This window comes from Prionailurus viverrinus, chromosome B4, assembly GCF_022837055.1.
Source record: "Prionailurus viverrinus isolate Anna chromosome B4, UM_Priviv_1.0, whole genome shotgun sequence".
NCBI classification, from domain to species: domain Eukaryota; kingdom Metazoa; phylum Chordata; class Mammalia; order Carnivora; family Felidae; genus Prionailurus; species Prionailurus viverrinus.
In genome coordinates, this window is record NC_062567.1 from 129,400,805 (window position 1) to 129,417,923 (window position 17,119).

The 17,119-nt window shown below is 53.4% G+C and overlaps 1 protein-coding gene across 3 annotated transcripts in view; it reads right to left on the reverse strand.

The window, feature by feature from the left end:
• TMEM184B (transmembrane protein 184B) overlaps nt 1–3,869 on the reverse strand; it is a 49,463-nt gene extending 45,594 nt beyond the window's left edge. Inside the window, exon 1 of one of the 3 annotated variants that reach the window (XM_047865200.1) lies at nt 3,852–3,869. In XM_047865200.1, coding sequence (XP_047721156.1) covers nt 3,852–3,857 — 6 coding nt within the window. In that variant the 5' untranslated portion in view covers nt 3,858–3,869. Of the gene's footprint in view, nt 1–3,398; nt 3,545–3,851 lie in introns of those variants that run through there. The other 2 variants (XM_047865201.1, XM_047865199.1) reach the window with 2 other exon arrangements.
• Nucleotides 3,870–17,119: the final 13,250 nt, after the last annotated feature.

A 17,119-nucleotide genomic window follows, 5' to 3' on the forward strand; every position in this document is an offset into this window, starting at 1 on the left:
GGGGCCTGGGGTCTAGAGAAGCTGCGTGAATGCTGGCCCCTGGACATCCTGCACAGCAGGCAGGGAGAGCAGGCATCTCCCCAGTGAACTCACGCATGGGACCCGTAGTTAAGCCCAGCTTTCCGGCTCCTGCTCCGTCCCCACCCCCCTCCGCTTGTATTTATGGCGCTGCCGAGCAAGCGTGGGGGCCTGTGGAGGAGGCACACCCACCACAGCTCTCCACAGGGAAAGGGAGCTCATTCCAGATCTACGGCTTGAGAAGTCAGTGGGGACCCACAAGACCCGGGACAGCCAGGGAGAACTCGGGTTCTGGTCCAGTGGAGCCACTTCACAGCCGGTCCCAGGAGCCAGTTGGAGGGCAGACACCAAGACAACGGTGGGCTCCAGAGCCTGTCCGGGGTCACACGGGGTCGTCAAAACCAGAAGCTGCTGGAAGAAAAGGAGAGGGCAGCTGGGCCTAAAATAAAAACGATGCCTGTGGGAAAAGCGTCCTGAGGAAAAGCAAAGAAGGAGACAGGGAGGTCAGGTGTTCTCGGAGTTCTCTGCAGGAATAAGGGAAGGAGAAAAGATGGTAACGCTGTCCCTCACGTGTGTAACCCACGGCTGGGGACCTCAATTCATTTTTGCAACCTCCGGGGGCTCCCTGCTGACCACACCAGGTGGGGGGGGGTCAAGTTCAAACTCCTTAGCGGGGGGCCTTCAAAGACCTTCATGCCCAGGCCCACTGTGGCCACTGTGGTCTGGGAGGCGAGGTATCCCAGGCCTCCACACTCTGCCCAGGGGCTCCTCAACCTTCTGGCTTCTAGAAGACTTCTGGCACACCCACACCGTGGGGTTACCACCGCTTGAACCCGCCAGGCTGACTCCGCAGAGCGGGAAGGTAACTGATCCCACCTCACCAGGTGGTGGGGGGATGAAACACAGTAATTCATCAAAGCACTCTGAACTGTGCCTGGCACACAGTAAGTGCTTAATAAACAAGCTGTTGTTCCTATTGTCCTCTGCACCCCTTTAGGGCCTCTGTTTCAACCACAAGTAGAGCACTGTCTTGCATATTTGTTACACATTGGACTCCCTCAGCCAACCACAGCCTTTCAGAAGGCACCATTCAGGCCTCTGTCCCCTGAGGCCTAGCAAGGAGCCCCGCACACAGTAGGACTTCAGCAAGTGCTGACCACCACCGCCACGGTGAAGGCCCACGGCAGGCCTCACACAGAGCTCTCCCAGGGCCCGGCTGCGGGCCTTCCACAACTCGCGCACCAATTTCCCAGCCTAAATGCCCCACGGAGCGAGAAGGGCATTCGCTGTTAACTCAGTTTCAAAACAATGAAGGGCTGTACTCTGCCCGACTGAGGCTGTTTCCACTCCAGGGAATGTACGGGGAGAAATGGGCACAGCAGGGACTGGAAATAGCACCGAGCCCCTCTTGGGGCGAGAGCTGGGCTGGCCCGCCAGAAACCAGGAGCAAAACCTCAAAGGCAGACGGGGAGCAAACTCCACAGGAGTCGGCCGACACGAGTGAAGTGGGACAAGGAGCTCACTCGCACCCATTGGGCCTTCAAGGTCTCCTTCCCGCCCACTTGGAGAGCTTTGGAAGGGGCTCTCTGTATAGCCCACCACCATGTGGGAGCAACTTACAACACACCCAGAACCCCAAAGGGTGCGCGAAGGTACCCCGGGGTTGTCTGCGGTCCTCGGTGGGGTGGGAATTCGGTGCCTTCTCCACCCGAATGGGCTACTGGGCCCTGGTGTCTGAATGGGGGGGTCACTGTATGCCCATCTCCCCAGCAGACCGGGAGGACTGAGGCCAGGCCCCAGGCCCCATTCATGTTCAGACACCTGCGCCCCTAGCACGGTGCCCAGCACGTAGATGTTCAATCAGCTACCAGGCAGCCAATTCTGGCAGCAAGAGAGGCCCCGGCTCAAGGACAACTCCACACAGGTCTGCCATGCACCACGGACAAGTGAGTCATGTGCTGTCCCTGGGTCTCAGTTTCCTCAAGTGCACACAGGGATGACGACGGCTCTGTGCTCACACAGCCACTGAGAAAATTAACTGGGAAAACATATGTGGTAAACACCAAAGCATCAGACGCATGCTCGTCATCCTTTAAGCTTCAGCTCAGCTGTCCGTGTGTGCTGGATCTTTGCTGCTGGCCATGTTCCCCCTCTTCCAGCAGTGAACCCACACTGCACTCCCTCTATTGTCTTATATTTTTCACTTCATTGTGATTACTCGTTTCGAAGTTTGATTCCCTCCACCAGCCTGAGAGCTCCCGGAAGCCCAGGGCATCAATAGTTTGGGTCCAAGGGCCGACCAGATGGGCACACGGCTCGGGCTGCTGGGACCCTCCCACCCCATGGTTCCCGGGAAGGAAGTCACACCTCTGAGACCTGCATCTCCTCTGCAGGTGCAAGTGAACTTGTTTGCCTGGCTGGCTCCGCAGCGCACAGGCCTCCAGGGCACAGATTGCTGCTTCTTTCCTGACACGAAACACCCGGCAGTCAGATAAATAATACATGGGCTTCACCTCACACACAGGTATCAGGCGTGCAAACGCCTGCTTTGCGCCCCGGGGCCCTGGGTGTGCGGGCACACCCATGCATACGTGTATATGCTATCTGGCCTGGCACAACCCCAGGGAGAACGTGAATTGGGAACAGATACCCATGCCCCTCCCTCAACCCTCTTGCCTTGCCATGGCCTGGAGTCAATTAGCACTAGACCTGAGCAGTGTGCCCAGAGAGGAAATGTACAACCCATGAGATGGATACATACACCCGAAAGCAGCCTCTACGGTCCCTTTCGAAACAAATATCCTTTGAGCCCTAGGTTAGCCTCGGTGCCCCTCCGAGCAGCTGGCTCCTATGCAAGGCGTGTACACCCTCCATGCAAGCATCCCCGAAGGCCTGGCCAGGCCAACCATACTCCCAGATCACAGCCACCCTCACAGGGCACGGATGCCTCCCCCGCTCGGTGGTGCCAGGCGCCAGCACACCCACCGGGCACACACAAACCCCACTTGCAAAGGGCCTGTCCATCGGCCTTCCCTCTCCCCCCGCCACCCCCACAGGCAGGTCCGATTACACTCCAGGCGAGGGCCTGCCACGTTGGCGAGGAGGGGGCCAAGGCACACCCACGGGCAGCCCGGCGACCCTGCAGGGCGGGGAGGGGGCGCAGGGCGGGACGGGCTGGGCGGCGGACGCCCCCTCCCTCGTCGGCCGGGCCGGCCACCTTCGTGCCTTCCCCGCCCCCCCCCCCCCCCCGGGACCTGCGACCAACGCGACCCGTGGGGCGCTCCCCGCGCGGGCCTCTCCAAGACCGAGCAGCCCCCGCCCCCGGGAGTCCGCAGCCACCCCCCTCGGGGCCTCGGCGCGAGGCCGGCCAGGCTGGGTACCTCAGGAGCCCATGGCTGCGGTGGCGGTGGCGTGTGCGGACGGCGCGCGGCAGCCGGACTCTCCTGGCGGGACGGGCGGGCGGCGCCGCAGCCCCGGTGTCTCGCCGCCGCCGGCGGGTCCCGGGCCCAGCGGAGTGCCGCCGCGGCGCGCCTGCGCGCTGAGCACGCCTCCGGGGAGGGCGGGGCGGCGAACTCGCCGCTGAGATCACCCGCCCGGCCTTAAAGGGGCCGCGCCCGGAATCCCCCGCTCTCCGCGGGGTGGTGCGGCAGACCTAGGTTTCCCCGGCGCTCGCAAACAAACCCTCAAGAGTCGTCTCCCCCACCTCAATTCGACCCCCCCAACCCTGCCCACCACAGAGCTTCTTAGGGTGCACAGACAGAGTCGTGGGCTCCGAGGTCTGTCCCCGACCCTCGCAGGCTGTCTGGCGCTTCACTTTTCTTAACCCTAATTACCTCCATTTGGGCCTGTTTTGAAGATGGAACAATATATAATGGCTATTTGTCGAGTGAGGATGCTTTTGGAAATGCGGAATTAACGTGTACTGAAGTCCTATATGCAATCACGCGAGATGAAATTGCAGAGCAGAGAACGAGACTTTTTCTTCCCGAGCCAATTCACAGAGGCGCTTCATTCTTGCCCCGCCTGTCTCTAGGCAGCCTAACCAGCAAAATTTTTCAGGGGTCATTCAAGCCGCCTATCCCATTGCTGTTTGCCGGGTCTACACCTTACCCACTTAACTGAAAAAAAATCCAATCAAGTTCTGGCGTTGGTGTGCTCAGATCCCCAAATGTATTTATATCCCCTGCCCAGACTCCTCTCCTGAGCTGTCTACTCAACACTTCCATGCTTGATGGGGCGCCTGGGTGGCTCAGTTTCACCAACCCCCACCCCCGCAGGCTTTCCCCTGGCAGTGGGGAGACTGCTTGGGATTCTCTCTCTCCTCCCCCCCCCCATCCCCCCATTCTGTTCCTCCCCTATTCACACTGCCTCTCTCTCTCTCTCTCTCAAAATAAATAAATAAATAAGTAAACAAAAAACTCATACTTGAGGTCCAGTAGACATCTCAAAGCGTGCCTTCCAAACACATACAAACCCACACCCTCGCAGCCTCTGTTGGCAACCCTGTCTTTCCAGTGCTCAGGGCAGAACTCCTGGAGTCATCCCCGAATCCCTCCTTACACTCCGTTACCCACTGGAGCCAGAAATCCTCTTGGCTCTACCTGCAAAATATATCTAGACTCTAATCTCTTCCACCCCATCTCCACTGCTAACACCCTCATCCAGTTTCTGCCAAGGATCACAGCAATATTCTTGTGATAGACTGAATGTGTCTCCCGCAAATTCATATGCTGAAATCCTAACTCCCAGTATGATGGTATTGGAGGTGGGGACTTTGGGAAGTCATTAGGTCACGAGGGTGGAGCCCTAATGAGTCGGATTAGTGCCCTTATAAAAAAAGGATCCCAGGGAGTCCTCTAGCCTTTCTGCCATGTGAGAATAGAAAGGTTGGCAATCTGTAACCCAGAAGAGGATTCTCATCAGAACCCAATCGTGCTGGCAGGCACCCTGATCTCAGACTTACAGCCTCCAGAACTATGAGAAATAAATTTCTGTTGTTGATAAGCCACCCAGTCTATGGTAATTTGTTACAGCAGCCCAAACTGACCAAGATTATGACCAAGACAATGTTCTCCTAACCTGTTTTCTTATTCCAACCTCATCCCTGTCTCTATCAGTATAGGAGCAAGATGGATTATTTTGTTTTATTATTTTTTTTTTAAGATTTTATTTTTAGGGATGCTTGGGTGGCTCAGTCATTTCAGCGTCGGACTCTTGATTTTGGCTCAGGTCATGATCTCATGGGTCATGGGATCAAGCCCCAAATGGGGCTCTGTGCTGACAGAGCAGAACCTGCTTGGGATTCTCTCTCTTCCTCTCTCTGCCCTTCCCCCACACACGTGGTCTTGCACACACACTCTCTCTCTCAAAATAAATAAATAAGCTCAAAAAGTCACACTTTTCACTGACTGAGCCAGCCAGGCACCCCTAGAGGGATTCTTTTAAAACCTAAGTCAGGGGCGTCTGGGTGGCGCAGTCGGTTAAGCATCCGACTTCAGCCAGGTCACGATCTCGCGGTCCGTGAGTTCGAGCCCCGCGTCGGGCTCTGGGCTGATGGCTCGGAGCCTGGAGCCTGTTTCCGATTCTGTGTCTCCCTCTCTCTCTGCCCCTCCCCCGTTCATGCTCTGTCTCTCTCTGTCCCCCCAAAAATAAATAAACGTTGGAAAAAAAAATTAAAAAAAAAAAACAACCTAAGTCAGAACATGGGAGTTCTTTGCTCAAAAAACCCCCGTTGTTCCCCCATTTTTGCTCTGAGTAAAAGCAAAAGCCCTTACAAATCCTCACAAAGCCTTGCTTGATTTGACATTCTATCCACCAAGGTTCGTCCGACCTCATTGCCACCTCTTCTTTCTCTCCACACTGACCACTTTCTGTTCCTAGGACAAGCCAAGCACCCTCTGCCTCAAATCCTTTGCACTGGCTGTTCCAGTTGCTAGGATCACTGTTCCCTCAGATATCCAAATGGTCCCTCCCTCATCTTCTTCAAGGATTTGTTCAAATGTTCCTCACTCATTGAGGCCTTCCCTGACCACACCAATAAAATTGCCAAGTCCCTCACATGCACTCCTGACTTCCCTCTTCCTATGCTCTATTTCTCCCCTTATCACTGAATTTCTATCTTAATAGATGGTTCGCCTGTTTCTCTGTCTTCCGTCAGTAGCACAAAAGCCCCATGAGGACAAAGATGTACATTCTTTTTGTTTCCTGATCTAATCCCAGTACTTCATACTGGGGTTGGCATAGAGAACACGCTCAAAAGGTGTCTGTAGCACTAATGAATACCTTCTCGAAAGAGTCCTATAAAAAAAATTCTTCCCCAGCCTCAGGTAAGAAGTTCCTCGCGGCTATCCCAACACACAGAACAAGCCTTATTGCTTGCGTTATAATCATCTGTGTATGACTCTCCAGCTCTCCAGGGCAAAGTTCTGGTCCCGGTTCCACTATTTCTCATGCTTAGCATAGAAACCTTACAAAGCAGACACGTTCCGACCTCCGCCAACCCCTTCAGAGTGTTTGGGCCAAACCGCACCCAAATTCGGGTTCTCAGCCCCTGCTCGTCAAGGGTACTTACTTAACTTTTGGGTCTCAACTTACGGAGGCCCTCGGCTGGTGGGGTCAGAGACAAGTCGTGGGTATTTCTAGGCTTGAAGACAGAAAGTCACCTGGCCTGGGTGACACGGCAGGTTCGCAGGAGGAAGTGGGAACCCTGGTTGTTTGCTCTCTGCTTTTCCTCGTTCTCTCTCCCAGGCTTTCCAAAATGAAGATCAGTGTTCACCCCCTCTGCCTCCTCCCCAGTCCATGCAATTGCCCATCCACGGAGGCTCAAAGATGCTGCTCATGTCGGTCCCTTCTCCCCTCCACGCTTGGGGTCACTGCCCTGGTTCCGGTCCCCTTATCTCTGGACAATTATAACAGTTCCCCGCCCACCAGTCATCTTTATAGATGCCCAGTGGGTACTGAAGGCAGAATGCCTTTCTCCACCTCCAGCAAACAGCTACTCTTCCCTCAAAGACCGTACCAGAGGTCATCTTTTGGTTCCTTCTCGATCCCTCCCCTATTTCCCCCATGTCTGAATTCGTTTCTCCACAACAGAAAGTTTGGAAACAACCTGAAAGTCATCAAAGAATCGTGAAGTAAATTCCGGCCTATCCATACAATGGCATATTGTGTAGGTATTAAAATAGCCTCTTTACACATTTCTAGTAACGTGGGGAAATGATTAGGAATCATAATGAGTAAAAAGGAAGTAATACATTTGCATGACAACCTGGTCTGAACTCTGTAAAAAAAAAAAAAAGATTAGAAGAAAGATTGGAAGGAAATATGACAAAATGTCAACACTGGGTCCTTTTATTAAATATTTATTTTTGAGAGAGAGAACGTGAGGCGGGGAGGTGCAGAGAGAGCGGGCTGGGTGGGGTGGGGGGAGACAGATGATCTGAAATCTGAAGCAGGCTCTATGCTGACAGCAGAGAGCTGGATGCAAGGCAACAGTGGGTCCTTCTAAGTGGCAGGGTTATAAATATTGGTTTGGTTATCTTCCCCCTCCCCAGCCACCTTGTTTCCCTGTATTTTCCAAAATTTGTTGGCAAAAGCACGTAATGTTTCCGAAACAAGAACAAAGGTTATTTACATAAATGATATACTGTTTCCTTCTGTTTTCTTCTCACTGTGCATCTGAGAACCTCTCAATGGTAGGGACCTGGTTGGATTATCTCCACATCCAAAACCCACTCCTAGCATTTGGCAAGGGAGTGCAGATTCTGGAAGAGCGAAGGCCGCAGCAGGGCAAGCTGATGAGCGGCCCAGAGCCCAGAGCACTCAGGTTACCTGCAGCCTCTGTGTCTCCAACTTGTCCCCAAGGATGCTGTGGGGGACCTGGCCTGGTGCCCTGGAAAGGCAGCATGGTGTGGCAGGCAAAGCACCTTAGGCATGTGGCTTCGCCTCTTGGAGCCTCAGTTTCCCCATCAGTAAGTAGGTGGAATGTAAGAACAGCCCATCTGGCAGAATTGTCCTGATAAATATATGTGAAAATGTCAGCCCAGTACTGTGCACACCGCTGATGGTCGCGCTGCCGTCCACACTGAAGACCCAGCTAACGTTTTTACCTGAATCAGACCCTTTTGTTTGCCAAGAGATTGAAACCCAGTTCAAGTTACACAAAGAAAGTGAATTTATGGGCTCAATTAGGAAGTGCAAGGCAGAGCCGGACCGGAGGCTTCCCGCAGGGTCATTGGGACACTATTTCTCTGTCGCGTGTTTGTCTCTGTGTGTGTACGTTCGCCCGCACGCGCTGACCTCGTTCTCGGGCATTCTTACCCCCCACAGCGACGATGGCAGAGTACCTCTTTCTCAAGAAGTCTCAAAAAGTTTTATCGCAGGACTGCCTCTGATTGGCCCATCTTGAGTCATGTTCCATTCTCTGAGCCAATGATTGTAGCCAGGAGATGCAGTGCTCCAATTGGCCAGGCCTAGATCGTGGCCCTCCCCCAGAGCCAGGGGGTGGAGTCGGCCGCTAAGGAACCCAAAGTACTGAGAGGGAAGGGAGGGTCTGTTAAGGAGAAGGGGATGTCTGGGGAGGAAAACCCTCAGATGTTCAGCAGCTCAGAACGTTTAAGTGGCCCTCCCAGCGTCACCCAGAAAGGACAAGGGCTGACGTGTGACTTCAACAGCAGACAACGAAGGCACTAGGACAGAGCCATCAGGAGGGGGTGGCTCTTTCTGAGGCCTTTGGTCTGTGCAGTGGCCAGACTACTGGGTTCAAATCCCAGCGCCACCGCGGATAGGTTGCGAGACTTTGAGCAAATCACTTAGCTTCTCCGAGCCTCAGTTTCTTCCTCTGTAAAATGGGTCGACTAACCGTACCATCCATCCCTGCAGGGCTGATGTGAGGATTAAATGAGATAACACAAGTCAGGCTGTTGGCACAGGACCTGGCATGTTACGGGCACTCAGTGTGTGCTGTTTTTAGTAGCTACAAATAGAAACAGTAAGAAGGCCCTTCCTGAAACTCCTGTCTGGAACTGAAAACAAAAACAGGCTCTACGGGGCTGATTCTGATCTGCCATCAGTGATTCTATTTCTAGCAGCGTCAGGGCCTTGAGGCTGCTGTTGTCATCACCGGGAACATGTTCCTGACTCCTGTCTCCGCCCCGTTTCCTTCTGCCCCTCCTCTCGGGTCCTTGATAAAATATCAGTTCCCCTGGCTATGTCATCAAGTGGAAAAAAGAAAATATCACAAAGGACAGTGAGTCCTGGATGTCACATTTAATGCAAATACATATGGGCATATGTATTGGGGGGGCGTATGCGTGCGTGTGTGTATGATTTAAAATGCACAGAAAATTTCTGGAAGTCAGGAGAATAGTGCTCCCATAAACGGAGGGCAAAAAAGGACCAGATCGTAACCATCTTTGCATTCCCAGCACCCGACACACAGGGGTGTGCTCTCCATCACCTTTATCACAACTACTATTTATTGAGCATTTACTCGGAGCCAGCAATGCACTAACCTCTTTGTCATCTCAGCAAGCAGCAGTGACTGCCATGAGGAAACTGAGGCACAGAGCGGCCAAGGTCACACCAGAGCAGCCTGGCACACAGGACGTTTGTGACATGAACCCGGGACCCATGCCAGCCCAAAGGGGACTAGGAAAATCGGGCAGCAAGAGAAAATGCTTGCGACTTCGCACAGCCTCTCTTGTAGGGGTGGTGACATTCAGGGCATCGGTGGCCATCAGCAAGGCCGTTTCTCGGATGCCATCTGGGGTGTGTGTATAAATCAGGGATGTGGCTGGTGATGATTTACAGGTTGCCGCGAAAAGAGCCTGAGTGGAGACACATACGTGCACACACACAGACACACACACACACACACACACACACCCCTGTCCCTCCCATGTAGGTGAGGCCGAGTCCCACTTCTAATTTACCTAGCTGGAACGAACAAACAAGCAAATGAAAGCAGGCCAGAGAGAAGGATTTACTGCCAGTTTCCTTGGAGTTCCTAGGAACATGGGTCAGATTCTCTACAAAATCCCAGGCTGCGGCCAGCTACCCTGGAGGGCTGCCATTGGGAAAGAGAGGGTCACTGCAGGTGGGGAGCTAGGGAGGCAGGGTCCAGGGTTTCCTCAGAGAGGCTTTAATGAGAGGGAGGAGAGGAGAAAGCAAGAGGCTGGGCTGTGCCAGCCTCGGAGCTACAGTGACTGGGTACAACTTCAAAGGGGCCGCCCCTTCGTCATGGGTGCTTTGAAGATGCTGAGATGAAAAGCTGGGAGGTGTAAATTACCTCCAGTGCTATTCTCCCCCGGGACCTGCAGGAGGCCAGGTTACAGTCCCCAGGGGTCCCCGGGGAGCCTCCTTGTGCCCCAGGGCTGGGCCCTCCACTCTGCTCACCCCGGGGGAAGCTGGCTGGGCTGCTCCCCTGTCCCGACAGCCTCTCCTGTAGGGGTAGCACAGCCTGGGTGAAGCCAGGCCCCGAAGGGCAGCTTCCTGAACCTCAGGAGGCTGTGGGGGCTGCGGCCTCACGCAGTTGGGAGGGCACAGAAGCTGCTGGAGAGAGGCTGAAAGAAGAGGAGGCGGGGAGGGGCCGGAGGGAGAGGAGGAGGGGAGGGGACAGGTGTCACCACGGCAACATCGATCGTGCGCACCAGACCCCTTCTCCCCCACGGCAGGGTCACGGCCCCAGAGAAGTGTGGCGTGAGTAAGAGAGTCGTACGGGCTGGGGATCGGGCCGGGCGAGGCGGGAGCTCGGAAGGTGTCCATCCCTCGGACTGACTGGCGCGTTTCTGCGGGCGCTTGTGTGGTGCGCTCTGGGAGGGAGGATGTGACGCAGGGCTCGGCGTTCTTAGCTCCAACCCTGCCCACATCTGTTTCTCAACTAGGGCATGGCTGGGGGAGCGGCAGAGGGCGAGAGGATCTTGGAGTAGAAGGCTCTTCCCGTCGCTAAAGCCCTGCGGGAGTGGCCTCCCCCCTGGAGCTGGCCACAGGGGTCCGCCGGGTCCACTCCCCGTGGGAGGCCCTGGGTTGTAGGTAGGAATGCAGACGGGAGGCCACCGTCTAGGAGGGAGCAGCGCAGTGACACCAGGGGCTTGTGCTTTTTGCGGGTGACCAGCCACACAGGGGAAGTGACCGAACCGAGTCCCGTAGAGGCCCTGCCCGTCCTTTTGTCCCAGACCAGGTTCTCCCTCTGTCCCCTCCTCTCCCCGCTCCTCTAAACCTTCTGCAGCCCGTCACCGCCTCCCCCCGCCCCCCGCCCAAGGGTTCTTCGGCCTCCAAACAGGTGCACAAGTCTCTGACCCTCAAAACCCACCCGAGGAGGTGCCGGGCCCAGGCCTTCCTCCTCCCGTGGGGGCTCCTGCGCGCGCACTGCCTCCTCCCACCTCCTGGAGTCAGAAGATCACCTGTTGATGGAATCCGGAAGGGTGGCGTCCTGTGTCTGTACGGGAGTGGGGGACACTGAATGGGAAGGGGCTGGAGGGAGCCCGCTGCAGTACTGACAGTCGCCTACAATTCATCAGGTGGTGATCTCACAGGTGTGTAGAGACAGGTGAAGAACGATGGAGCTGTAAACTTAAGATACGTGCATTTTTTTCCTAAATTATATTCCTTTTTTAAGGAACTCAAAATGGTCAGCCAGAAGCTCTCTTTTTCGGCGGCCTCACCCATTCAACTGCTCTTTCGCGGCTGGCTGCTGGCCACGCCCTCCTGTCTGATGCCCCGCCCCCAGCTCTGCTTCCCCCACCTCGCTGGCCGCCTCCCCGCCCCGGGTTTGGAACTCTCAGAACGCACGTCTCCAGCTCCACCTGCTTTCAAGCTTTCTGTCGGTGTTCCTGCTGTGCTCTCAGGCGTCCGAGCAGGCAACCTCGCAGCCTCCTGACTCCCCTCTCTCTCTCTCAGCGAGCTAAAAACAGACCGTGTTCTGAAACGGCTCAGTCATCCTTGCCTTCTGGATGCCTCCTGCCTGGGTTGTTGGCATGGCTCCCTAACCCTTCTCCCTGTCTACTGTTGCCAGATTCACATCCCTCAAGTTCACATCCATGAGGATCCTCTCCCCTAATCAGGCGTGTCTCACATTGTAGGTGCTGGCAGATAAAGTCAGGCAGGAGAGTAGGCACTGAATTGGTCGGGCCTGTGGGGAATTACAGCTTCTGTATGGCATGATCATTCCCATTTGACAGATAAGAAAACCAAGGCTCAAGAATAATGAGTTGCTTGCAAGTAAGAACAGCTTTCTGCACCCGAGTTTTTACAGAATCACCTCTGTGTCCTCCAGCATCAGCTGCTGTGGAGTGGACCTTTGGATCTTCTCCTTCTTCTCTGTGCTTGGAATTTTTTTTTTAATTTTTTAACATTTATTTATTTTTGAGAGACTGAGAGGCAGAGCATGAGTGGAGGAGGGGCAGAGAGCGAGGGAGAGAGAGAGAGAGAGAGAGCGAGAGAGAAACCCAAGCAAGCTCTACACTGTCAGTGCAGAGCTCAACTTGGGACCCGGTCCCATGAAAGGTGAGATCACGACCTGAGCTAAAACAAGAGTTGGGTGCTTAACCGACTGAGCCACCCAGGCGCCCCTCCCTGTGCTTGGAATTAGAATATCAAGCTAGTTCATACCTCCGGGCCTTTGCACATGCTATTTCTTCGGCCAGGAATGACTTGCCCTCAACAAACTGTTACATTTCAAGGCTCAGGTCAAGTATCTTTGAAACACCTTCCTTGAGGACACCAGACACATTCCCCTCCCTCCTTTGTCTCTAGTTCACACTGAACATCTCACACCGGATTCTGGATTGGGATGAACCCTTTGCTAGGTCTGTCTGAGTCTTTCCCCTAAGCTGTGAGCCCCTGGAAGCCAAGGTCACACCTCACGTTTGAGATGTATAGTCACCATTACTGAGCACATATAAAGTGCCTGGCTGTAGTGAAGGCTAAAGGCATGGGCTACGGAGCCAGGCAGGTTTCTCCGAGCCTCAATGTTCTCATCTACAAAACGGGCATCCTTACCCACCAACCTCATAGGATCGTTAGGAGCAAAGGGTTGGGAACATGGCGTGGCATGGAGAACCCGTACAGTGTTCTGCCATCTCACCTAATCCTATCACCCTCTGAAGCAGGTATCATCACCCCCATTTTATAGAAAAACCAGGACCCAGACAATGCCCAAGGTCACAGAGGGGCCAAGCTGGCCTTCGGGACTCCAGCCCTGTGCTCCCTACCCCTCACCCCAGCACTCTACTCTGCTTCAGCTCAGCACCTGGCTTCCCTGGCTCCCTCCCACACAAGCCCAGTCAATGTTTGTTTGTTGCATGAATGAAAATGATTCACCAAGTGGCATGTTTGCCCCCTCCAGTCTGGGCAAAATTTCCGGGTGATTATCTGGCGAACGTAATAAAAATAAACCGTGTGCATGGTTGACGCATCCTGGTCACCTCTGGTCTCAGTTAAATGTCAGTTCCTCAGAGACTGTCAGGCACCACCTGCTCCCTTTTACATTAGCTCACAGAATAGGAAACGGGAAGGATGAGCCAGAAACCAGCGAGGATCATGGGTAGGAACAGGGTGAGGGGACAGGAACAGGAGCGATTCTCACTTTTTATATAGCTTGACTTTCATCTATGTAACAACTCCAAAATAAAATGAAAACACGAGGATGGGGGAAGAGCGCTAACTCATTGTTAAAATCAATACAGGGGTGCCTGGGTGGCTCAGTTGGCTGAGCATCCGACTTTGGCTCAGGTCATGATCTCGCGGTTTGTGGGTTCAAGCCCCGCGTTGGGCTCTGTGCTGACAGCTCAGAGCCTGGAGTCTGCTTTGGATTCCGTGTCTCCCTCTCCCTCTCTCTCTCAAAAGTAGATAAACATCAAATTTTTTTTTTTTCTATGGGAATGCAAGCTGGTGCAGCCGCTCTGGAAAACAGTATGGAGGTTCCCCCAAAAACTAAAAATGGAACTACCCTATGACCCAGCAATCGCGCTACTAGGCATTTATCCACGGGATACAGGGGTGCTGTTTCGAAGGGACACATGCACCCCCATGTTTATAGCAGCACTATCGACGATAGCCAAAGTATGGAAAGAGCCCAAATGTCCATCGATGGATGAATGGATAAAGAAGATGTGGTATATATATATACAATGGAGTATTACTCGGCAATCAAGAGGAATGAAATCTTGCCATTTGCAACTACGTGGGTGGAAATGGAGGGTATTATGCTAAGTGAAATTAGTCAGAGAAAGACAAATATCATATGACTTCACTCATAAGAGGACTTTAAGAGGCAAAACAGATGAACATAAGGGAAGGGAAACAAAAAATATATAAAAACAGGGAGGGGGACCAAACAGAAGAGACTCCTAAATATGGAGAACAAACTGAGGGTTCCTGGAGGGGTCGTGGGAGGGGGGAGGGGCTCCATGGGGAAGGGGCACTAAGGAATCCGCTCCTGAAATCATTGTTGCACTAGATGCTAATTTGGATGCAAGTTTAAAAAAATAAAATTTTTTTTTTTTTCTAAATCAATGCAATAACCACAGAGAAAAGGATAATTTCAAGTTACTTCTGGGCACTGTGCTCTTACAATACATCCTTAGTGAAATGCATTCCAAGGACGATAAAATCCCCCCGAAAACGGTAAACGCACCTCTTTACTCCACAGGTATATATTTGATAGTAATATTAAAATTGTAATTTTGAGGGGCGCCTGGGTGGCTCAGATGGTTAAGTGTTCGACTCTTGATTTCGGCTCTGGTCATGATCTCGCGGTTCAGGGGTTCAAGTCCCATGTTGGGCTCTGTGCTGGCAGAGCGGACTGCTTAGATTCTCTCTCTCTCCCTCTCTCTCTCTGCCCACCCCCCCCATCCGCTTGCCGTGCACACTCTCACCCTCTAAGTAAGTAAACCTAAAAGAATTTTCATTATAATTTGGAAACTCACGCATATTGTAGGATACAACACATTAGTGTTACTAAGTATTAGGATTTTTGCTGCAAAAGATACATATTTTCTTTTTTTTTTAACTTTTTTTTTTTTTTTTTTGAGATTGTGAGCCAGGGAAGGGGCAGAGAGGGAGACATAGAATCCAAAGCAGGCTCTAGGCTCCGAGCTGTCAGCACAGAGCCCGATGTGGGGCTTGACCCCACGAACTGCGAGATCATGACCTGAGCCGAAGTCAGACGCTCAACTGAGCCACCCAGGCGCCCCAGGATATAGATTTTTTATAAAAAAATATTAGCTCCTCAGATTTTCCCTCAGGGCCTGTAGTTGGGAACACCACACTTACTGTTGGAGGTCAGATATGCAGCCTGAGAGGTCCTGAGGGGAGCGCACAGAGAGCTGGGGGGCCACTGACTCTCCCAGGCAGGCCTCCCACGGTCACTGGCGACCGTTGGCCCTGGAACCCGACCCCAGGATCCCCACTCCCAGGGCTCCCTGGTGGATGGTGGAGTTCAAATCCTGCTTCTGCTGCTGGAGAGCTAGCTGTGTGATCTTGGGCAAGTTATTTTACTTGTGCTCTGTTTTTCCATCTGAAGGCAGGGAGATTAATAGGACCTCACTCAGAATTCTAGTGTAGGTTAAGATCAGGTTGTGAAGAGAGCTTTCAACCTTCCTCTGCAGTTGTGGTCCTGGGCCAGAGGCATCATCTGGACCTTGTGAGGGGGCAGACACTCAGTCCCCACACACCAACCCTCTGGAGTCAGAATCTGCACTTGAATGAGGCCCCGGGCAGGCGGGCAGGCTGGCAGGTGTCTGCGGTTTTTCAGATTGATTTAAAAGATCCCCAGGGAGGCACCTATGACTGCCAGCCACACCCCGCTCCCAGGTCTGCTGCCGAAGGGCGGGGGGGGGGGGGGGGGGGGGGGGGGGGCTCCCTTTCGCCCCGCCCCAGCAAAGAGGTGGACCGAGGGCTGCCCTTGTCACTTTATCCTTTTCTACTTTATTACTTCAAATTAACAACCACAATAAAGCTCAAAAAAGTCCAATATTTACACAGGAAAAAAGTACAAAATTCCCCCCAAAGTTCTTCAGTATTTTTTTTTCAGTTTTTTAAATTACAAAGTAATAAAAAGCTTTGCTCTTTAATTAAAAAAAAAAAAAGAAAAAAGGGGAAAAAGAGGTAAATAAATTAGGAAATACACACATGGAGAAAACAAACAAAAAGAAAGTAAAAACAGGTGTTAACCAGGAGTGGATAAATCCAGCACCCAGCCCTGACCCCAGGCTCCTCCTCAAGAGAGGCAGGACCCAGGGACGGTGGGACCCCAGTGGGTGTCAGGACCGGAGAATTCATTTATAACCCAGGAGCCAGATGCTTTCTGGAAGCAGTCTCCACGGATTCTGCCCTAAGACCAGGAAAGTGGGATGGGGCTGCCCCAGGCTGATGACAGTCTCAGGGGTCGGCGGTGGCGAGGACCCGCTGGCCTTCTTGAGGGACGTGGAGGTCGCTGTGTCCTTGTTAGGAGGAGAACAAAACGTTGGCCCGGCAGGTGGGGCGGGGCACCTGCTGTCCTGGGAGCTACAGACACAGACACACACGCACACAAGGAATCTCGGCCCCCACCACCTTGAGACCCATTCCTCAAAGTCTTCTTGGAGAGGCAAAGAAGGGACCCAAACGCTCAGGGGACGCTGGTAAAAGCCCAACGCAGAAACTCGGCCACGGTCATTGCGGGGCGGGAGGGGCTGTGCATGTCTCCTGGGGTCCTGAGGTTCAAGAGCACCCAGTGGGATCTGCCTCCGGCCAGCCAAACCGTTCCCCCAGCTCCTCAGGCCATCTCTTGATGGCACCGGAGGACCGTCTGCATCTCCAACACAGAGATCTCCCCTCCTGGCTGGTGTCTGTGTTGGCTGGGGTGGGGCCTTGGCGTCTGGCACGTGGAGCCCAGTGTCTGGGGGAGCATTTGGGAGCCTGAAGGTTGTGGACAGTGGCAAATGCGGAGGGACAAGAATCCGCTGTGCTGAAGGTTTCCCATCTTCTTGCCGTTGGCAGGAAAAAAAAAAAGAAAGAAAGAAAGAAAGAAAAGAAAAGAAAAAAAAAAGGAACAAAATCCATCGTCGGTTTTATGCTGAGTTTTTTTTTTTTCCTTTTTGTTCTCTTGAGTGGTTTTTTC